Source organism: Canis aureus, chromosome 17, assembly GCF_053574225.1.
Source record: "Canis aureus isolate CA01 chromosome 17, VMU_Caureus_v.1.0, whole genome shotgun sequence".
In the NCBI taxonomy this organism is placed as follows: domain Eukaryota; kingdom Metazoa; phylum Chordata; class Mammalia; order Carnivora; family Canidae; genus Canis; species Canis aureus.
This window is the reverse complement of record NC_135627.1, coordinates 53,916,315-53,940,114: the sequence shown is the minus strand read 5'-3', so window position 1 is coordinate 53,940,114 and position 23,800 is coordinate 53,916,315. Positions and strand designations below refer to the sequence as shown.

The 23,800-nt window shown below is 46.2% G+C and overlaps 1 protein-coding gene across 10 annotated transcripts in view; it reads left to right on the top strand.

Annotated features, from left to right (window-relative positions):
• Positions 1 to 23,800, top strand: part of ENOX1 (ecto-NOX disulfide-thiol exchanger 1) — a 550,271-nt gene that overhangs the window by 442,948 nt on the left and 83,523 nt on the right. For all 10 annotated transcript variants that reach the window (XM_077855557.1, XM_077855564.1, XM_077855555.1 and 7 more), the window contains one exon: positions 15,196 to 15,380. In XM_077855557.1, coding sequence (XP_077711683.1) covers positions 15,196 to 15,380 — 185 coding nt within the window. The remainder of the gene's footprint in view (positions 1 to 15,195; positions 15,381 to 23,800) is intronic.

Sequence of the window (23,800 nt, the reverse complement as noted above, 5' to 3'; positions counted from 1 at the left end):
GAGTCAGTAACCAAATAAAATCAATCAAGGATTTTGAACATCTGCGATGTGCTTAACACCATGATGCCATTTGGGAGGCAAAGGTAGACTGGAGAGTTTATTACCTTAAAATGTTACTCCAGACAAAGCTGACAGGGGCTTATGTTTAGTCTTCCCATTATTTTCTGTATTTTCTACTAACTTAGAAAGAGATTGGCTTCAACATAGGCAGTACATCCAGCAAACTATTCTTAAGCCCATTCCAACAGAAATGCCAGCTTTTAAAAATATTCAGGAAATTGGCACAATCTCTTTTCTAGTTAAGTGATATTTATTTCCTCAAAAGCAATCTGTTCTGTGGCTTCAGGCAAGAAGAAGAAAAAATGCTTTGAACAGGTGAAGTACATTGGGCAGGAGCCGTGCCATGTCATGCATTTCCTTTGGTGAACCACACACCCTGTCACAACTCATGTTTTCCATTCCTGAACTCTTCAAGAAAATAAAGAGAAAAATCAAGATACTTCTCAAAACACAGGCACAGACTTGATAGTTGATCTGGAATGATCTAAGCTACAATATTAGCCCTTTTATATCCCATCTCAGCCCATATTTCCTTTGCATCGCCAGGGGCTGGGAGAGCCTATGAGAAGATCACCCGTTTATTGACTCTCTATCTAATTTCAGGACTTATTGAAGTGCTGTCCCTGCTTCCTTATTCCTGGGGCTTTTTTTCCCTTTTTTTATGAGATGTACTGCTCAATAAATCTCAAAGTCTGAGGGACAGCATCTACAATAATATCAATCCTATTGAGATGCCTAGACTCAGGGATGTTTTGATCTGGAAGAGATCTTACAAGTAATATGTCCTCTCCCTCCCCATCCGATGGTTTAATGTAATGAGAAAAATGTGGGTGTTTTTTTTACCCCCAACAATAATTCGTTGAAATGCCAAATAAATTCTGCAAAGTTTATATTGTGTAGTTTTTGTAATTACAAGTTTTCAGGCACAACGTCAGTGACAATTTGGCAAATTTTGTGGAGGTAGGTTAAGATTTTATTCTTCTTTTGGTGATTTATCAGTCAGTTTTTTTTTTAAGAATTGTCTCTACTGCCATATCAGACTTTTGTAGTATAGTTTGTATAATCTGAGTATCCTAGCCATCCATTTCTTTATTCTTGTTAGCTCTTTGCCTCCACGAATTATCTCAAGCAATGTCGTAATACAAAGCAGTGATAAAATTAAAGTGAATATTCAGTGAATTCCTACAATGTATATGAGACTGTGATATCATTTGTCTTACAGTGCCAGAATTAGGAGAAAAATTAGCCAAGTCTTATAAGACTTTCTTATAAGACTTTCTTTCTTTTAAGTAATTGACACTCAGTCTTTGATATGAGAGTGTTGTTGATCTACTCTGAAGAATCCTCAGAGCACATGATCAGAGTTCCTTTTCCTGGAATAGTCCTGGGTCATGGGTCCATACAGTGTCTGCCCCCTGTGCCCTCAGCAGTTACAGCCCAAGTAAGCAGATACACTCTGACATAAAGAACTACGAGAGCAGGGCTTCTGGGTGGCTCAGTGGTTGAGCACTTGCCTTCGGCTCAGGGCGTGATCCGAGGCTCCTGGGATCAAGTCCCACATCAGGCTCCCCCGCAGGGAGTCTGCTTCTCCCTCTGCCTATGTCTCTGCCTCTCTCTCTGTGTCTCTTATGAATAGATAAATAATCTTTAAAAAAAAGAACTATGAGAGCAGAGATGATCTGAGAAGAGATTGTGTAAATCTGTTCATCTGAACTCTATCTTATCCCTGGTTTATGTTTTGTTTCAAGCAAACAAGAGTGAAAACATGATGATATGGGAGGGTCCTGCACCCCATATGTTCTTGAGACCTTTTCCTTTCTGAATGGCCTGCATATGGCATTGTACATAGTAGGTGGACAAGAATGTGTGAAATGACAGGATAGGAAATTAAAACTAGGAGGGACTAATTTTTAATTTGTTAAAGGACTTTGTTTCTCAGTTTAGGACACCCCCATCCTCACCCCCCCCCAAAAAAAAATCACGACTAGTATCCGTCTAATCCTCATAGTACTGACCATGTATTTCAGATGAGGACCTTGAGGTTTACTAACTTGCTCCAAGTCTCATAAGAAGAACTTGGCTTTAAAGTCCCTTCTCGTTCTTTGTCATACACCCTTTGCCTCCCTCATGTGTATTATCTATGTCTACACAACTCTCTGAAGTTGACCGGAGCAGGGACACAAAAGAGCATAGCCAGTGTTCTTCTCAAGATTACTGCTCCTCAGAAACAATATCCTGTAGTCCCCAAATCACTACACATGTCCGCTTTTTATACTCTGTGGAATCCTGCTTCCTTGCTTCAGGGACTCTATGTGTTACTTTTTTTTTTTAAGATTTTATTTATTTATTCATGAGAGACGTGGAGAAAGAGGCAGAGACACAGGCAGAGGGAAAAGCAGGCTCCCTGCAGGGACCCTGATGTAGGACTCGATCCCAGGACCCCAGGATCACGACCTGAGCCAAAGGCAGACGCCCAATCACTGAGCCACCCAGGTGCCCTCTATGTATTACTTTTTAGAGCAGGAAAAATGACATGTCCTTTCAGGTCGTTAGAAGAGCGGGGGGGGGGGCGGGCTATGGCAAGGTGAGGGATGAAGCTAAGGAACAGCAAAGAAGTCATGCAATATTTGAAGCCTTTCTCCCTACAACTACATTGAAATTACTGCAGATGGAAAATGTATCTTGATTTTTTTTTTTTTTTTTTTTTTTTTTTTACTGATTGAAAATTGTTGGGTCTTTGGGCTTTTGAAATAGAAATTAAAACTTAAATTGGACTCTTTACCCCTTCGATACAACATTTATGACTCTTAGGAATGGTATAATTGATGCTGGATCATCAGCACCATGTTAACAGAGCACTTTATATAACACTATCCATGGCGTCTTCTCTCTCATGTTCAATAAAGAGCTAGCAAACAAGAGAGCTAGTTTCTCAGAGGAATTCTTTTAACCTTTCAGAAACAAAATATTTCATGCTAATTCCTGCTTAATTGGAGGGAAGTCATTTCTTTAAAATTATTGAATACGAGTTTGAAGTCTGTTCTATCCCTGACCTCTTTAATTCAATCAAGGTCACCTCATAAACTTGCCCAAACAGCTCTATTTCTCAATTAGAAAAAGGGGTAGAGCTGTTTAAAAGCATTTAGTGTTTGATTAATAGTGCTTAACTGGGGCTTCAGCGCTCGCAGAGGGTTTTTAAGGAGTTGCTGGTAAGAATAAAACATTGCTACCTGAAAAATTACACTCATCAAAAACCAAAAACAAATCATTTTAATGAGCAAAGCAAAAACTGCTTTTCGTGGGGATGTGAGAAAGATTATCATACTCAATACATAGAGAGTTTTAATATCTGAACAACTCTCTCCCAGGGAAAAATTGCTATAATTTAGCCATCTAGACAGTTTTTAAAATACGTGCACTTTTCCCTGCCCAAGGACTCAGGGAAGATGGATGCGGAGTTCGTCAAAGCAGGATTCTGTAGCATTCAAGTTCTGGGGATGAAAGAAGTAATGAGACGATGTGTCCAGTTGAAGAATGTGAACTGGAGCCATCTGAATGGATGAGAAATCAAGAGTTCTGAAAATAAGTTCTGAAAACAAGGCCTTCTTTTGGAAGGCCTCTTTTTACATTTCCATCCTATTTTCTGGGCCTAAGGAAGGCCAAGCTTACCTTGACACTCTTGACGATGGGGGTCTTTGGGTGGTAAAATCATCAGAAAGACTCTGAGGAAATGGATACATGTGTGAGAATTGGAGTCCCTGGAAGAGAGAGAGTTTGGAGACACTGAATATAGTAAAGAAATAACTTGGAACCAGATGAGGTCAGAGGCCCCTCGAGGTATCTGAGTTTTGTTTCTCTCCTACCTTGGCAAACGATGGGTCTCTTCCAAGCCTTAGCCTTCTCGATAGTAACATGAGGCTCATCCTAAGAGAATTCACTAGAGGTTGCAAGAAATAACCAAGTAAGGGATTCCATGGCATTTTGCAAATACCTGGTAGTGTGGCAATGTGGAGAATTGGTGCTGGTGAGCGATCGCAGAAGGTATAAATGAGTGGATTACAGCCCTGGCTCCACATGACAAAGAGCTGGGAACTTCTACCCGGCAATGCCTGGGAGTTCGTGCCCACTCACGTAAGTTATAAAATACTGCTCAGGTATTTCTGCTGCACAGAGGCTTGAGAACCACAGGTATATAACACGAAGATTGATGTCTGTCAATAATAGTTGAGAGAGAAAGGGGGGGAAACAGGTTGAGGTGAGGTAATAAAGTATGAGATGACAATAAAAAGGAAGTGAAAGACAAAAATGTTTAGTGGAAAGCAAGTGAGTGTCACAGGCAATAATAAAGGACCAAAGAAAGAAGAAATGAAAGGGAGCTCATTTATTAGTGTAAGTGTGGCGTGCATGACACAGGTGGAGAACTCCCCTCCTCATAGAGGAACGCATGAGGTATCCTCTGGCTAATGGGAAAAAAGGCAAGTTGGGAGAGGAGAAAGAATCTGAAGGTAGTCTGGTGCAGAAAAATGTGCTGAACAGGCCAAGAGCAGAGTGTCAGCTTTTCTGAGACTCCACGAGAATAGCCAGGGACCGTGTTCTCATCCATCAGTGGTGAGAGAAGCGAGCCGTGATGCCTGGCCACGTGCCCAAGAGAAGAGCCTCTGAGGGTCCAGCGGTGGGTCTGGGGAGAGCGCGCACACCCAGGAGGGCCCCCACCCCGACTCCTCAGTAAGAAGCTGGTCTGAGGGCCCTGGGTCAAGGGTCATTACTCCCCACCAACCCAGAGCACAGAGCTTGAGCTGGGCCTCTCCTGGGCGCAAGCCACAGACCCATGGCAGCTGGAACGTCCTCCAGAAATATGGCTGCAAAGAAAAGTAATACACAACAACATCCAGTAGATCAGAAAAATGTGTTTTGGAGACACTGCCTGGAGGATTTATGAAAGCATTCCGTCACACTATCATCGCGGGAGAGGCCATAAGTAGCATTCGGAGAGGAACAGGTGACTGAAATGTGAGAAGGCAAAGGCAGGTGGCAGAAAGGTCTAGACGACCATGGTGGATGATAAAAGCTGGAGCGGAGAAGGGCCTCTTAATAGCAGAAAAGCTGTTAGAGAAGGCAGGTGTCCAAAAAAAAAAAAAAAAAAAAACAACAATGAAGGAAATAGAAGACTGGAAGAAAGGGAAGAACAAAGCATAAAGAGATGGGGATCCGGTCCCTAAAAAGCTGGGGAAGTGCTCCTAAACCTTTGGCTCCTAAACCACCCACCCCAACGTTACTGAAGCGCGCACCCGCAGGCCCCATTCCAGACACCCAGATTCAGAGGGCCTGGGATGAGTCCAAGAATTGTCATGTGACAGCTGCCAACGTGGGACAGATGAAAACTGTGTGGGGAACGAACCCTGAGGACGACTGGCCTTGGTGACCCTACCAGCGTCACCCGACCTCGGTGATACATGTAGAGAGGACGGGGCTCCTTTCTGGCCTCCTGTCAGGCACAAGCAGGCGCGCACAAATGGATCTCAACCCTGGGGACCAGACGGCGGAGAGGACGTGCCCTCACGGGCAGCCCGGGCGAGGCCACTGCCCGCCACTTCCCCTCAGGCTGAAAGAGCCAAGTGTCGGTTCTCTCTTAGTGCCCTGGAGAAAGCCCACATGAAAGCATGGAAACTGGGGGGGGAGGAGGTTTCTTGGCGACTCATCTTTGTTATCCTAAGTGTTTGATGTTGTAGAATAAAAACTCTGTGGGAGAAGCTGCTGCTGTTCCTTGCCAGGGACGGGTGCCTACCTCTGAGACCGTGGTTTAAGTTAGGGCTGACCTTCATTTCACCTTTCAGGGTGTGGATGTGTTTTGTGTGTCTGTCTGTCTGTCTGAGGGGGAGGCCGTGGGGAGGAGCAGGAATGGTCACTCCTTAAGGGGAAGCTTTCTGGAAGACAATCAGAAATGGCCATTTGTTAAAAGGGTAAGGAATCTGCAAGTTGGGGGGGGACAGAGGTGACGGGCCTCACACCGCCAGTCCTTCAGGGGAAGGGTTCCTGTTTCAAGCGTCTCTCTGGACAAGAGCAACTGCTAGTTAGAGGCAAAACAGGGCGCGGCGTTGTATACACGTGGGAGGCGCCCTGTCTGTAAGGATGGGGGCCACAGTCAAGGGAGGGGCGCCTACCCCCGGAAACCCTGTGTCGTCATGTGATTCATCTTGGTCTGAGTCTACCCCCCCCAAAAAAAGAATCTTTAAAGCCTTGAGAAGGTGGGGTGCCTGGGCGGCCCAGTCGGTTGAGCGTCTGATCTTGGTTTGGCTCAGGTCACGATCTCAGGGCTCTGGGATGGAGCCCCGCGCTGGGTCTCCACGCTCAGCACGGAGTCCGCTTGAGATTCTCTCTCTCTCTTCCTCTCCCACTCATGCTGGTTTTTTTTTTTCTCTCTCTCTCTCAAATACATAAGTAAAATCTTAACAAAATAAAGCCTTCAGAGGATTTAAAGAAAGAAAAATGTAGCCCTGAATCTTAAAAATCAGCATAGAAAAATCAATCAATCAATCAATCAATCAATCAACATAGAGATTGAAAGTGAAAAAGAAACCTAAAATCTAATCCAAAGAAAAGGGAGAGTCGGGGTGGGGCGGATACCCCTCTGCACCCGCCTGCTGCCTGGATGCGGGGCCCAGACAACCCAGCCCCCTCTTCCTCCCTGCCTCCTGGTCTCATCCTGGCGGCCTGGGCGTCTTCTCCTACAGCCCACTGGGTCCTTTGTGGAAGAGGCCCCCACTCAGGCTCCCCAGCAGCTTGGCAAGGCCTGAGCCTGATGCTAAGGCCCTGCGCCCGCCTTCTCCCTGCAAGGGGCCCTCTCGGCAGCCCTTCCCAGCCAGAAGCCTTCACTCCCCTTGGATCTCCTACCACAACACACAGTAGGGAGGGCCCCTCCTGGCTTCCACCGGGTCCACACCGGTGGCTAGTTCTCCCCGCAGGTGGCTGGGGAGCTTCTGAGGTCAGGCGGGAGGTGCACGGAGCTCACCGATTGGGGCCTTGAAGGGCATCCCTCAGCCCCCAGAGCATCCTTCTACAGCATTTTATTTTATTTTATTTTATTTTTCAATATTCTATTAGGTTTTTTTTATAAATTTATTTTTTATTTGTGTTCAATTTGCCAACATATAGAATAACACCCAGTGCTCATCCGGTCAGTGCCCACCTCAGTGCCCGTCACCCCCACCCCCCCGCCCACCTCCCCTTCCACCACCCCTACTTCGTTTCCCAGAGTCTTCTATAGCATTTTAAATGGCAGATTTGTCCTGAGACTGAAAGAACCGGGCAAGCCTCCTTCCTTTGCTTATTTCCCCCTGAGGACCCGGGGTGGGGGTGGGGGACAGCTGGGGGCGGTGTCAGAGGATAATAAGGTCAGAGGCCAAGACAGGATGGGAATTCTCAGCAGCGTCTGCACCGTCTGCACCGGTGGCTCCTGGTGGCCGCTGCTGCTGACATAGACCCTTCGTTAGGAAGAGCTGTGCGGAGGGAGAGACAGAGGGTGTGTGTGTATGTGTGTGTGTGTGTTTTCTCCCTGAGTCACCTGCTGCCGGCTGTGCCTCCAGACTCACATTTAAGCCATTATAATAACAGGATCTAGCTTACCTGCACTCTCCAAATTACCCTTATTCCACCGGCCTCACACAAAGATGGAAATAGACACCGCATTGTGCTTCTGTTTAGCTCTCCCTAATAATAGCTAATGTGCAGACTATAATGCACACCGCAAACACAAAATGTTATGTCAATGCTAAGTTGTAATAATAATAATCCTGCAAAAATGTAGCAGAAGGAATTTCCGTGAGCAATTTGAGGAAGATTGCTGCTTCCGCGGTGATACAGGTGCTCCTGAGAAACAGATCGATTACGGTGGGTCGGGCCAGGCGGAGGCCGCGTGGAGGAGCCTGGCTGGGCTGCGGGCGATCGCGGGGCCTTTCAGCCCCGAGCCGGGGACACTGGGGGCCCCCGAGGCAAGAGCAGCCCGAGGACCCCTGGTCAGCCGGGGTGAGGGGGGCCGCAGCCTTGTCTTGGGGCTTCCTCTGCCCATTCAGAGGAGGCCTTGTGGACAGGACTCTGTGGGAAGGGAGGTTTCCCACCACCTTTATTCTAACCAACCGCGCTGGACACGGTAACAACACAGGTGAGGCCAGGATGGGGGGGGGGGGCATCTCACTCTGGTCCTTAAGGACCATCCCAAGACGAGCATGAGCAGGTTTGGACACGACTCTCTTAATGGGGCCTTGGAACCAGGCTGAGGCTCAGGAGCTCAGCACTCAGCGACTATCTGCGGGGCCCTTGCAGGGGAGGGGGACACGGGGCAGAAAGAGAATCCCTACATGGTCTCAGTCACCCCGAGACTGCCCGAAGGTTACCAGGTGGGTCCCTCCATAGGGCTCACTCCCAGGAGCCTCCTGCAGAAGACACATGTGTGTCTATTTTAAAAGAGCGCCGCAAGTGGAATGCTTTTTTTTCTCTCTTAGCAGCAAATGGGCCGCTATGGTGGTGTGTGTGGTTTCCCCCGCTCTCCAGCTCCAGCACGGACCGGCACCAGGGCCACCCCAGTGGCATCACGTCCGGGGCTCGAGGTTCTGGAGTCGCGCTTGCAGAGTGTAAACCCTGCACCTCCGACCAACTGCATAACGCCCCATGTCTCTCAAACCCGCTCCATCCCTGTAAAATAGCAACAGTAATCGTACTATATCTGCGTTCGTGAGGCTGAAAGGAGACCGTGCAGGTAATAGCCCATCGCCTGGCACGTTGGGACTGGTAGCTGTTACCACTGCCGTTGCCACTGCCGTGCTGGTGCTACTTATATTACTTGCTAACTCCGGCCCTGATTCCAGAAGAGGTGCTCCGGGCCCCGGGGTGGGGCGGGGGCAGGACTGCCCTCCCCCGTGCAGAGCACGGAGCAGGGGCTCAGACAAGCGAAGGTCAAGAGATGAAACCAGAATGACTAGCCAAGCACACAGTTGCTTTGGAATCTGTCTACACAAGCCACCCACAGCCCCAGTTCGGGAACCAGGTGGGAGCAAGTACCTGTCCGGGCAGTGGTTCTCCAGGTGTGCTCTCAGACCCCGCAAACCCAGCAGCACCTGGGAAGTGGAGCAGTGCAGATTCTCGGGCTCCGGGCCAGACACCCCAAATTGCAAACTCAGGGGTGGTGGTTAGGGTCTGGAAGTCCCACCAGGAGATCCTGATGCAGGCCGTTACTGGGATGAGAGGAGCACAGGCTATTTTATAAATGAGCGTCCCACCCATTCAGCGGCTTAACAACAAGTTTACTCTTGAGCACAGAGGAGTTCAAAGCAGATATTGCTGGTCTCTGGGCACCTTTCCTCCACGTGGAAATTCAGAGGCCCAGGTCCATTCCAACCGCAGGAAGACACTGAGTATTCAGAAGACACACACCACTCCCTCGGGCCCCCATTGGGGAGCCCTGTGGTGGCCTCTGCGGCAGGCATCTCAGGAACCGTGCTGCACCGAGCAAAGCATTGAGTTCAGATACACAGTGTGAAGTTCCTGCCACAGAAAAGCAAGCTCCCCACCCCCCAACCCTCTGGCCCTGCCCTGTAGGCGGCCTGCAAAAAAAAAAAGTGGCCTGATGGAGCCTAAGGAGGAGCTAAGTCACCAGCCCAGGGGGGGCTGGTAGGCCACAGATACCCTGGGGATGTCTCCTGGGTCTTGGATCCATCCCCATCATCCTGTGTTCTGGACCTTTCAGCACAACTGCCTATCTGGGCAGCAGCTGATGAAATCCTTGGACAAGACTCCGGCTGTGGGAAAGGAGCACACACTGGAGTGGCACCCTCCCCACATTCCAGGAGGACATCTGACGGTGGGGGTGTGGGGGGACTGTTAAAACACAGGGTTCCCCCAAAGATGTGACGATGAGTAGTTCTTGAGAAACCCAGATGGTGTTAGAAATAATATGTGAAAGTGTTTTATTATTTAGTTACATCTTGCCTGAGCATGAAAAAGATATTAACATACCGTCAGCTTATTGGGACATAACCCAAAATAACTTACATTCTTCATATAGTGCTAATTATTTTTCCGAGGCTGGCTCAGGCCGGTAAGAGAGAGATTTCAAGGCTTTCACCAGATTATTTACTTAAAGAAGTTAAGCGTGCCACTATCTGTTCCCATGGAAACCCAGTAAGTTAATACGGGAGACATGAAGAGGTCACTTCGGCCATAATTAATATAAAGAATAATGGTTAATGTAGAATCTAGTAAAGGGTACAGCAAGCTGCTGCTAATACCTTTAAACCTCATCTTTCAGCTGAGCAATTTCGTCTCTGGATCAATTTTCCTGCACTAATGTCACTTTGGTAATTTTAGCAGTCCAGTGCTAATTTTTGAAATGCAATTTAATCTTGGTTAGCAAAGTTTTTCTTATGCTGTTATTTCATTTTAAATCCAACCAGAAAATCCCAGTAACAGAAGTTTTCCGAGGTCTCGAGCAAGTATAAATGAACGACTGCGCTGGCCTTCCCCTTGTGTATGCCACAGCTTCTTTCTTTCTTTCTTTTTTCTTTTATTTTTTTTTTTTTAATAGTTAGGCAGGTTTCTTTTTTTTTTTTTTTTTTTTTTTTTTTTAATTTATGATAGTCACACACACACAGAGAGAGAGAGAGAGAGGCAGAGACACAGGCAGAGGGAGACGCAGGCTCCATGCACCGGGAGCCCGACGTGAGATTCGATCCCGGGTCTCCAGGATCGCGCCCTGGGCCAAAGGCAGGCGCCAAACCACTGCGCCACCCAGGGATCCCTTCTTTTTTCTTTTAAAGATTAATTTATTTAAAGGAGTTCTCGTCCGCAGGGGAGAGGGGTGGAGGGAGAGGGAGAGAATCTCAAGCAGACTCCCTGCTGAGTGCAGAGCCTGACAAAGAGGGCTCTGGGCTTGATCCCAGGATCCTAAGATCATGACTTGAGCCGAAATCAAGAGTCAGAAGCTTAACTGACTGGGCCAGCCAAGTGCTCCATGCCACAGCTTCTTGTCCAGAGCTTCACAATAATCTGTTGGTTGGTGAATGAACCAATGATAATCCAGAGGTACCACTAGATTTGGGAGCACCCATAGAATCACTGAAGGAAGATTTCATTATATTCAGAAGCGTCATTTGCATTTGAAGTCTTATTGTATTCTTTATTATTATTATTATTATTATTGAAAATTGGTAATCCACATGTGGCTCTTAGCTAAATATTCCATTTATTGGAACATGGTGCACTCCTCAGGGATTCTTACAAAAAGATGCATACTGTAGTTTTTTAATCCCTACGCTTATTTGAATAGTGAATTTGTTATGCGGTCTCTCAAGGGTAAATTTTATCATGGAAGCTTGATTATACATTTTTCAAAACTGTTTAATACAGTGTCCCAGAAAGAGCTAAAGAGTAAAAAAAAGGGAGAGAGAGAGAGAGAGAAACAGAAGAGTGGAACTTTCAAGTTTCTGAATTTTTAATATACTGAAAAAGTGATATTAAGTTAGGAATTATCAGGATTTTGTTTCTTTTAGAAACATGATGTAGATGTAGCATGTTCCAGGAAGCCTCATCTGAAGGGTGCATTCAGGGCTGCAGCATGATATTGAATAATGTTTACAAACAGGTGGCCTGAAGTTAAGTGGAGTCAATATACAATTTCTCACCCTTTAGAAATAACCACTTTGCTGCCACATGAGTAACCATTTTTTTTCCCCACAAATATCAAGCTTGAAATCATTTAATCGGGAATGTAAATTAGTTATATGCCTCAGTTATAAAAACGTTGATGAGATTGGCTATGGTATTGATTTGGGGGGTGGATAGAGTTATAGATGCTGGGGTGGGGTTTTTTGTGGGGGTTTTTTGTGTTTTTTTCAATATAATATCACATTCCTATTTCAGAAATGCAAACAGCATTGTCTCTTACTTGGCAGAAACAGTGGTCACTCGGTTCAGCCAAGAATAAGAACTGTCAGCAGTACCATTCCATAGGCTTCTAAGAGAGCCCATGAAATAATAGATGGTGCACTTTCCTATATGTATTTATGTTCAGATAATTTATTTAAATAATGTTGCTGGCACATGCTTTATAGCTGCTTGCATTTTGCTACACAGATTTCAGCGTATCTTGCAGACTATGCAATTCATTTGGAAAATGTAATTTCCATCCCTGCATACTAATCGATTTCTTCACAAACACCTGCTATCAGTTATGATAATAAAAATGCCACTCTAAATTGAAAAAGGGCCAAATAGAGCTTCCTAAGGAAATGACTTAAGTGTCTTTGAATGCTACTAAATGTAGTAATGTGCTTCTGTAGTGCCAACACTTTTTCCATCATTTGCATTTTCTGTAATTTTGCCCTATTACAGCATCCTTCTCAAACGATGCCTCGTAACCATTTGCTTGTGGATTGGTAAACTGAGTTGTCAGGAGTTGGTGTCTCGGGGTGTGGACATGATGTTGGGATGTGCAGCGTTAGAAAGCACTAGCTCATGCTCCTGGCTATATACCCTGGGTCATTTCTGAGTTTATGAGTAAGTCCCCGAAAACTGTAAAATTGGCTGCTCCTTGGTTTTGCACACACATTCACACCAAATAAAATCTCCTTCGTTCATTCTCTCCAGCCTCCAGTTCATTCCACGCACCATTGCCAAACTAATCTGAAATGGTAAATCACCAATTTCATTGTGTGGCCCCACTGCCCAGGCACCTGGGGTGGTTCTCCTCTGGCTGCCGTGCTGACTCTGACCCTCTAGCCTGACTTCTGAGCCTCCATCACCTCACCTGACATGGCTCACCTTTCTCTCACTGCCTCCAGACTCCAATCTGCCTATTTGGTCCAGCTTCTCTCCTTCCTGCCCCAAATAGTCTCCCTTTCAATTCTCCTCCCTGGGTGTTTGCTTATGCTCTTGCTCCAGACAGAGGACAGAGACATCCTTCCCCAATTCTTGGGCTTCCAGCCTCTGAAGCCCTCTTTTATTATTCGTTTTCCTTGCTCTTCTCAGAGCTCCTACAGGATGTATTCCCTCGACACTGAGCTGCTCATTTATTTGCTCATTCAGCCAACATCCACTAAGCGCCTACTACATGCCAGGCACCAGGCTGTTCCCCCTTCCCTGGAATGCGTTCGTTTCTCTTCCAAAGTGTCGGCTTCTGTGATATATTCTGAGCTGCTTGAGAGAAGAGACATATTCTGGCTTCTTCTTTTATGATCCAAGATGCCCAGACAGGCCTGGGCACAGACCACATGTGCAGTAACGGCCTGTTGACTAATTGATCCCTAATGGTTCAAGGTAGGGAATTTTCTGGCTAATTGCATGTTCTATTTGATTAGTATTTCCGTGTGTACTACACGTAATCATTTTGCAAAGCGGAATACCACAAACCGCTCAACTATAAAACTATTATTAACATAATTTGATGTTTGATATTTGAGGATGGAATTCGCTGGGGGCACCTCTGTAAAGGTTTGTTATCAGCGAGCTGTAACATGAAGGGAAAACCTCCAGGAGGCTGACCTCCAGTGCTCTCTGATTGGCTCCCAGGGTGGGGTGGGGTGAGAGGTGGAAGCGAGCGCGTACTGAGCACCTGCTGAACAGTAGGGCCTCACATCCCGCCCTGACTAACCGGAGGCCACTTCCTTGAAGATGTTTCTGATGAGTCTTGAAATGCTCTTCCGGTTTCATCTCACTTAATCAAAGTAGAGTATAAATTTGCCATTGGGGCAGGGGAGTTGCAGAAAGTGCGGGAAACTGGTAGGAGAGGGGAAGAGAGAATCTGAGCGTAGCTTCAAATGGTCTGGTGAGAACTAAGTAGCATCTGGACTAGCAGGACGGCCCAGAAGACTAGGTTTGAAGACTGTTCATCCTACTTTAAAAAAAAAAAAAAAGGATTGATTTATTTATTTTAAAGAGAATGAGGGTAGGGGCAGAGGGAGAGAATCTGCAAGCAGACTCCCTGCTGAGCAAGGAGCCTGACATAGGGCTCGATCCCACAACCCAGGAAATCCTGACCTGAGCCGAAACCAAGAGTCAGATGCTTAGCCGACTGAGCCACCCAGGGCGCCCCAAGACCGTTCATACTACTTTGTGGGATGCAAGAAGGCCTCTAACTTCTCTGTGCATCACTCCTGTCATCTGTAAAGAGGGGGGTTAGGAGCAGCACCCACACCCCAGGCTTGCAGGGGGACGAAGTGACTTGGCCCACGCGAAGCTCTGGGATCAGGGCCTGTCACATGCGGGGTGCCCAGCAGGCCACTATCATCAGGGCGGAAGCCCCGATGCGGTGGGCCAGAAGGCATCCTCAGCGGGGTCCCGTGCCAGTCCCTCTCCTCTTTCATTCAGTCTCTGCTGTTCTCGAAGCTTTGAGACGTAGAAGACCCAGAGGTAACGGTCCCAGCATCCCGGTAAGATGGAGATGTGAGTGAGGCCTGAACCCGCACGTAGAGTTTTAGGTTTCAGGAAGGAGAATTAGAGGAACCAGTCGGCCCTGTAGGGAAGCAGACTTTTCATCTGTTGCTGAAACAGATGGAACCGAATTCACTGTTCCGATAGGAGGGAGCGCCCAAGCTGTGCGATTTGTCCCAGCAGCTGGGGGCGGGGGGGTGGGTGCCTGTCGAGCCCTCTCTCCCTTGGGACGCGGCTGCAGGCCTCAGCCTGTGGCACGGCTGGTTACTTGAGAGAAAGTGGGCCCCCCGGGCGGCCGAACAAGCCTGCGGAAAGAGGCAGGACGGTAGCAGTGGTGGCTACGGCTGCTGCCTGGAATGATCAGTGCTGTCACCGCCTAGCGACTTCTGAGAGGGTGCCCGGGACTGGGGCAGAGTTGTCAAGAGACAGGATTCTGGAAGGAATCACTCCTGTGCTCAACGAGCAACATTCCTCCAGGATAAACAGAATAGACAAAAAAAAAAAAAAAAAAAAAATTGCAAAAGCCACTGATGCTCAGCAACTGCAGACTAAAGAGCCCCGGGGCCCGGTGTTGGGGTTTCGTTCCCAGGCCCACACGGACAGTAAGGGCTTGGGTGAGAGACTCCCCTTCTCATGAAGGGTTTCCCCCCCCACTCTCCACCCCATCTGTCTAAGCAGGAAAGTGACTGAGGTGACCCTGTCCCGTTTGCCTTCCAGCCCTGGCCGCCCAGGCCTACGCTCTCAAGGAGGAGAATGACAGTCTCCGTTGGCAGCTGGATGCCTACAGGAATGAGGTGGAGCTGCTGAAACAAGAGAAAGAACAGCTTTTTCGAACGGAGGAAACCGTCACCAAGGACCAGCAGCTCCAGTTCCTGCAGCAAACCATGCAAGGCATGCAGCAGGTACCTGGGCCCGGATCTTTCTTCTCTTTCTTTCTTTCTTTCTTTCTTTCTTTCTTTCTTTCTTTCTTTCTTTCTTTCTCTTTGCTCTGAGGGAAATGGACACGTATATTAAGTGGAAGTGAAATGGCAGCTATTTTGCCAGGAAAAGGTGAAGGAGAAGAGAGGACGACCAGATGCTAGGTCTTAAGGACGGGGAAGGGCTAATGGCTGCAGAAGGGCACATTCTGGAGAAACATCAAGCTAAAGAAATATGTCGAAGAAATACACCCTCGAGGCAGGAAGCCGAGGGAGAGAATCGAGGTGCTTGAGAGGTTTGTGCATTTAGCCTCATGGCAAAGGGCCAGAAAATACTTGCGGATCATGAAGCAAGTGTATTTTGCCCTCTGAGGACTTTTAAGGTTCAAAGCACGCCAGCGGGTTTTACAAAAGCGCAGGGAGCTTGTTTCCAAGCTCAGGGTAAACGTAAGCTCTATTGCTTTGGCTTCTGGATTATGCTTAGGGTCTCGTCGGGTTTCATGGACACTCTAGGTGCCTGTTTAAGACACGGCGCTGGTGGACTGGATGGACCAAGGCCAGGATTGGGGAAGGGGGGGCGACTTTAGAAACAAGGTGGTGTCTCTGCCCTCGATGAGGAGGGCCAGACTTCAGCCTCAGCCTCACACACTGAAGTTAGAGACGTGCCTGTGGAAACTGTCAGGAAGGGACGGGAGCTGCAGGGCATCGGAGGAAGGAGAGGGAGCACGGTGGCGGGGATGATGCCTGAGCACAGCAGGTGGGGAATAGAATCCGACTCGACTCGTAGCAGGATGGAGATCTGAAAACATCAAGCGGTGTGCGACAGATTTGAGGGGTCTGAGGGCCCGAGTCACCCTAGAACGACACAGCATAAATCATCGTCACACGTAGGTATTTTATATTACCCCTGCGAATGTACGAACCTAAGCACTCTTTTCTGGGGTGGGAAAAATTTCATTTTTATTGAAACAAGGGCAATGTAAATAGAACGATGGACGGCTATATAGTAAGTTAGGATGTCGTTTTAATTCGCCCATCCATTTCGGCTGCCCTCTAAGATCGGGAGCATGAATTGCCTGCAAAAGTGTCTTAATGATTAGAGGTAACCGCTACAGAAACATTAGCCAAGCAGGGAAAAATAATTGAGAGGAAAGGATGCTTAAAAAAAAAAAAGGGCACACACTGGGTTATAAACAAGTTAATGACCAAGTCGCCGAAATTATGTCTTAACCATCTCCTGCCATTTTAAAGCAATTTTTGAGTCTTGGCTTGGAATCCTAACTGGTTGATGTTCGCAGTGTGTGTGAGACAAATCAGTGTGATTCAGGGGTCAGAGCCAGCCAGGAAGACGTCATCACAGCCGCCGCGCGGGTCCCTGCGCTGGGAAATCAGTATAACAGCTGCTGTGCGAGGCCCCCTGGGGGTGTCCAGATGCCCCGACATTGGGTGCGCGTCGGCGTCCCTGCCAGGAGGCCAGTCTGTCTGTGTCCCCCAGAGTCCGTGATGCCAGACCCGGGCTGCGGCTTCTGTCTCACACCACGTGCAGTGGTCCCTCTTTTCCTCTTGCCTGGAAAGATCACCAGCACCCCCCCTGGCCCCCTTCTCCCCCCTTGCTTTAAAAGGTGGTAAAACTGCTACAGGGGTCGAAGCTCCAAATGGGAAAGAAGTCTGGGGAGGTGAGGGTGGGCTCAGCAGGCAGGAGGGAGCATGCTAGGGGCCCAGGCCGGGGTGCCGGTGAGCGGGGTGACCTCCCCCCTGCAGGAGCAGTACCCTGAATCCTGGCAGAGCTGCAGCCCCTCGGAGGAGGTGTGCATTTGCAAAATCTCCTTGCCAGTTGGAAACACACTTTTGTCCTGTGAGATTCGGTTTCCACGTGCGGTTTGGTTGGAGCAACGGGAGTTCCCCGTCTCCATTCTGGAGGGGAGACGTGCAAGACAAAGAAGGTGGCACCTGTCCCGCGTTCCGTCCCCGGGCTCCCGGCGGGTCGCTGGCAGTCTCTGCGTTCTTTGGCTTATCCACACGTCACCCTGCTTTCGGCTCTCGTCTTCACATAGCCCTGGTGCTGGTTGTGTCCCCACAGATTTTTGCTTTTTACAAGGACATGGCTTGTCTAGGACTGAGGGGCCCATGCCCTTCCATTACGACCTCATCAGAACTAACCAGACCTGTAGAGACTGTTTCCAAATAACATCACAGTCTGAGGTCCAAGGGGCTAGGATTTCAACATTTAAATTCAATCACTAAACAGATGCATGGTAGGTAAGTACATTTGTTGAACATAGAAATGATGGCCAGAAGCAGAGAGGCAAGAACTAGCGTGGAGCCTGTGGGGAGCTCTGGGTTCCTGGACCGCAAAGAGCAAGGGGACATCCCAGAGGCATGTGTAGCCCCTCCCAGGATGTGGGAAGCACTCACTCAGCGGCAGGGGCTATGATTTTAATTTTTTTTAAAGATTTTATTTATTTATTCATGAGAATACACAGAGAGGAGAGAGAGAGAAAGGCAGAGACACAGGCAGAGGGAGAAGCAGGCTCCCTGTAGGGACTCGATCCGATCCCTGGTCTCCAGGATCACGCCCTGGGCCGAAGGCAGCACTAAACCGCTGAGCCACCTGTGCTGCCCCCTACTTATCTTTCTTTTTAATATTTGACTTCCCGGCATAATCTCCCATGCCACTAAGTCTCACATTCACTTAGCCAACATGGCCTAAAGAAGTAAGATTGCTCTTTAGAAAGAAATGGACGTGTTCAGTATAAATTGACATTTATTATGTTCTCATCTCCCTGTCTTTTTTTTTTTTTAAGATTTTATTTATTTATTCATGAGAATACACAGAGAGGAGAGAGAGAGAGAGGCAGAGACACAGGCAGAGGGAGAAGCAGGCTCCATGCAGGGAGCCCGACGTGGGACTCGATCCCGGGTCTCCAGGATCACGCCCTGGGCTGAAGGCGGCGCTAAACCGCTGAGCCACCCGGGCTGCCCTATGATTTTAATTTTTAATGGTTATTAGGTGGATGCACGACAGTCTCTGTGACCAACCATCTTTAACAGAATTCTAAAACATGTGCTCTTGAAGAGTCCACTCCTACCTTAAAGAATCATTTGGAATAAATCACCACCCCTTGCTCATTTGAGGCCTACCACAAAAAAATTTTGCTGATTTTTAAAATTTACTCTCAATCTGCCCCCTGTCCACTTTATTAATTAGAAAATCACCATCTCACAGGAAAGTCAACAGCCAGAGGAGGGGTCAGCCTCCCACATGTTGTTGTTTTAGCAGCTGATCTGCAGGAAATTATTTCTGTAACAAACAAAAGAAAATACAGTCTTAGCAGTCTTGAATCCAGTGTACCGTGTTCAGGATCGCCCTCACGTTTAGCCCAAAAGTTTTCACCCTTTCATCTTCTTAATCCCTGGAAGATATTTTCACTGACATCAGAGTTTTCTCTTGTGTCCATGAGGAAAACATTACGGGCAGGGGTCCTAAGGCTGAAAAAGCCTTGGGTGACTTTGTTCGGTTGTTTCTGAGTCTACCCCTACAGTATGTGTGGGTCACCATTTAATATTAGAGATTTCACACAAAAGGAAATAATAGCTTGTATCCATGGTTACACCGTAGCCTTTACCTGATCTTAAGCTGGCAGTGAAGTTAACCTGTCTCCGCCACCAGGAGAGTGAGGTTGTTGGCTTTCATTTGTATCCTTCCATATACAAGGAAGGGATATACAGATCTTAAACTCTCATTTATCTTCTGATTATTGCACTGAACTCATTGAGGCAAAATCTACGCATAACAAAAATATTCTTTGTAGGGCTGCAGTTCTATGAATTTTGACAAATTGATACCCTCACGAAAACCACGACCACAATTGTTCTATCACCACCAACCTCCCCCTCCCTCTGGAAATTCCCTTATGCCCCTTTATAGCCAACCTGACTCCCAGCAACCACGGATTTGTTTTCCTACCCCCCACAGTTTTGCCTTTTCCAGAATGTCCTATAAGTGGAATGATACAGGGTGAGCCTTTGTGTCTGGCTTCTTTCAGCTAGCATAATGATTTTGCAAGGTCACCTTGCCATATGTATCAGGACTTCATTCCTCTTTATATTGAGTAGTATCCCAATGTAAGGAAAAGCCATAATTTGTTTACCGAAGTCACCACTTCATGGACATTTGGGTGGTTTCCTCTTTGGGGCTAACATGAAATAAATGTGCTTATGGATTTTTTGTTTGGACATAATTTTTCACTTCGCTTGGGTAAATAGCTAGGACTAAAATGGCTGGGTCCTATGGTAAGTATGTTTACTTTTTAAAGAAACTGCTAGACTATTTCCCAAAGTGCCTGTACCACCGTGCATTCCCATGGGATGCAGGGAAATCCCAGTTGTTCTGTGTCCTGGTCAGTCAGCACTTATGTAAGGTCTGTCTATTTTGTTTTATCTTTTTTAGCCACTATAGTAGGTGTAGAGTGGCGTCTCATTATGGTTCTGACCACACCTAAATTTCAACAATACTTGTATTTTTGTGTATGAGGAGGGGTCAATATATCATATTTTTAAATCACCAATTTAAAAATCAATTCCTTTTGAAGCCTTTTGTAAATCATATTGACAGGACTGGTAAATATTCGCATAACAACAGGATCCCATTATAAGCTGCTGATCATAAAACTGTGTGTGACTGATGATGATTATGTCAGAAGGGTCCCTCATAAATACTTGGAGCCAATGCTTTTTAATAGTGTTAGCAAATGTCATCTGAAGACCAGCTGTCTTTAGGCCAGTAAACTGTTGGCCCATGTAGAGCAGTGGCTTTCTAACACTCTTGGCTTGACATTAGTAAAAACCAGAGCTAGTCTGTTCTCTTGACAACTTTTAGCAAGATCAGGACAGAACCGGGGAAAAGAGGATTATTGTAATCGACAGCATTTTAGAAATTAACGGACAAATGTTTCTCCCCTTATGCTTAAAAAGACATAAATGTATGATTTTTCTGTACATGTTTTATAAACTTCACTATTCTAGACTAATTTTACAGAAGGAGACAGAGATATACAATACCATTCTTTTCCTAAAATATATAGTATCCCTGGGGCGCCTGGGTGTCTAGTGATTAAGCGTCTGCCTTTGGCTCAGGGCGTGATCCTGGGGTCCCAAGATTGAGTCCCACATCAGGCTCCCCAGGGGGAGCCTGCTTCTCCCTCTGCCTGTGTCTCTGCCTCTCTCTCTGTGTCTCTTATGAATAAATAAAATCTTTAAATATATAAATATCAATGTATATATTTATATATAAATGTTTATAAATATTTAATTAATTTTTACTATATGAATATATATGTTTTTTATAGTAGCCCCAGCTAGTTTTGCCCAATGTTGCTCAAGAAAACTGGGACAGATATTAAGAAATAAATGCAAGTGTGTGGAATTGATGTCAATGAGTGTATCTGACTGCTTAAGTAAAGCTTCTCTTCTGAAATCCTCTCTAAGCTATTCAGTTGCTTACTAAGTCCTTTTTAAAAGAGATAACGAGGGGCACCTGGATGGCTCAGTCAAACGGCCAACTCTTGTTTCCGGCTCAGGTTGTGATCCCAGGGTCCTGGGATCAAGCGACTCTGTGGGTTCCAGGCTCTGTACTCAGTGGGAAGCCTGCACCATGACTCTTGCTCTCCCTCTGCCCCTCCTCTGCCTCGCTCCCTCTCTCTGTCTCTAAAATAAACAAACAAATCTAAAAATAAAGAAATAAATAAAAGAGATCATGAAAAGTTTACGCCCATTTCCTCTCCCAAGTTGCCATGCACCAAAGCCTCGTGCATACATGTCAGAGCCGGGGTGATGATCATGGCAGCAGGAGAGGTGCCCTAAGGTGGTGGCGATGGTGGCGTGGGGGCAAGAGGTGGCTGTGGTGGGAACAGCAGTATCTTGGACCATTAGAAAACTTTAAGGAAAGACGGATACAATGAGTACCTCCAAGGTAATTTTAGAGGATTTAAAACAAAATTTTTCCCGAAAAATAAAAAGCCCGTCCCTTAAAAATTGCAAAAATCCTCAAAAGCCCAGCAGGCCCACTGCTCCCAGCAGGCTTCAAGAGGTGGTGCTGTGAAGAACTTGGCAAAGTTCTCCAGGCAAAGAACACAGACAGATGTAGCAGGAGTTTGCAACAGGAGTGTCTCTGTTGCCTTGATAATTTTTCACTTTTGTTTTCTGTTTTTATTTTCTGTCTGAAATGCCCACCAGTCAGATAAGGGACCTTACGAGGCTAATGCTATGTGCCTATTACCGTTTTTTCCTCCTGTTATCCGTTTAAACTGTATCTTTTTTCCTTTCCACTGAAGTTTCTATTTGATCGTCGTGTTATGTTATTTCCCAGCATTCTTTCCTTCTTCGATTATCGTCTCTTTGTACAATCTTTATTTATTTTTTTCGTTTCAGTGTTTTCTCAAATCTTTCTGAGAATACTAATTAGAATACTTAAAATTCTGTTTGCTCCCGAGTCATTTCTATTTATTCCAGGACTGTGTGTTTGGTTTTGTGTCTCCATCTGTCTCTTTGCTGCTACAGGTTTCTTTTCCTGGGGTGATGTTGGCTGGGGTGCTTCTATTTGGCAGTGAAGGGATTATTCCCCAGGGGTGGGGGTGCTGGCCGCTGGGTCCTGCTCTCGTTCCCCGGCCACATATCCTCCTCCCATGCAGACTCCTCCCATGCAGACTGCCAGGCTTCACTTTGGGGACAGTTGGGGATCCCACAAAGGCCAGAACCTGTCATACATGAAAACTCCCTGGAACTCCTTTCCCATTCTCTGCTCTTTTAAGCTTATTCACTGACAGCCAACTTACACTTGACTTTCTGGAGGAAGGACAACCAAAGAGCAGACATACATGTTCTGTGTCTGACATGTTGAACAAGAACCTGTTTCAGGGACTTTTAACTTTAATCCAGTCCTCTGATGAATTCTTGGTTAACGTGTGGGCCGGTGAGGAGGACAGGAGAAGGGTATTGCAAACTATCCCAGCTGTCCAGAAATATACAGCGAAAGGAAGAACGGCAAGCACATTTTACAGATGTCTGAGAGGAATGGACACGGGGACTTAGGCAGCATGTTTTGGAGTAAAGATAGCTGCTTCAGAAAAAAAAAAAAAAAAAAAGATAGCTGCTTCAGGATGAGGAGGGGCCTAAGGTGAAAGGAAGGAAGACAAATAGGAAAAGGCTGAAATCTGGAATAATGATGGGAGAAATGGCAAACATTGTATCTACTCTGTTTTGGTTTTTTGTTCTAGAAGAATAAAATAAGCAGGGAATTGGGGAAAAAAGACCTGATGGTATGGAGGGGGCAAGCCTCGGCTCAAACAAATGTGCAGAGAGTAGAGGAATAGAAGCTTTTCTAGATGGAAAGAGGAGAGGGATGTGTAGACATCATGGGAGACACAGTGGGAAGAACAGTTCTGTAGTTAAAAAAAAATTAAGGAAAATGACACAAAGATAAACAAGAAGAACAAGAGAAAGGGAAAGACATTTTTTCTAAAAGAAGAAATTCAACATTTTTATAATGATAAATTATATTTTAAGAGCTTTTATGAAATATTTAGACAGATGAACTACGCGCTGATTAGTTTGGAATTTAAGCTACACTTTAAGCTACAGTGTATAATAGGGATTCTTTCTAAGTAGGGTTTATGAACCTCAAAAACATTCAGTTAGAAGGAAGAAATAGCACATACATCATGATCTGGCTGTTTATTCATTCAGGAAGAAGCCTATAACAACATTATCATAATATCTTTAATATACGAAAACATCAGTACAGAAAATAATTCGGCATCACTGGACAAGGCAAGAAAATCACATTATTAAAAAAAATCACATTACAGCACAGAGAAAGAGGCTTTCTTTTAGACTTTCATGTGTAAGTAGTAAAACCTTCCATCTTAAAAATTTCAAAAAAAATATGCATCTACGTAAACACACACACACACAAATCTGGAATGTAGACAAGTGACGACTGTAAAGACACACCCTGTGTTGATCTGATTCTATTTCAACTTCCTAACTGACATCTTTTTCTTTCTGAGTAGAAGACAACTCATAAGACATTGCCCACATTCATATTAAAAGTCTTAGACATTTTACTAGAATCAAAAAGCGTATAAAACATACACATCTCTCAGATGATGTGGCTTTTAAAGGTTTGAGGACTGGACATTGAGGTTCACAATCATTGAATTTGGGGTCTTGCTAGTGTCTTCCTCTTAAAAAAAAAAGAAAGAAAGAAATTCGGTACCCCAGAGTGTTTACTTCCATTCTCTACCCATTCTTTAGCCAGGTGTCTTGGGGTGATGCATTGTAATAGCCCATGAGACAGTGATGATAATCCTCATTTATAGTTCAGTGGCACCTTCCATGAGGTGCTT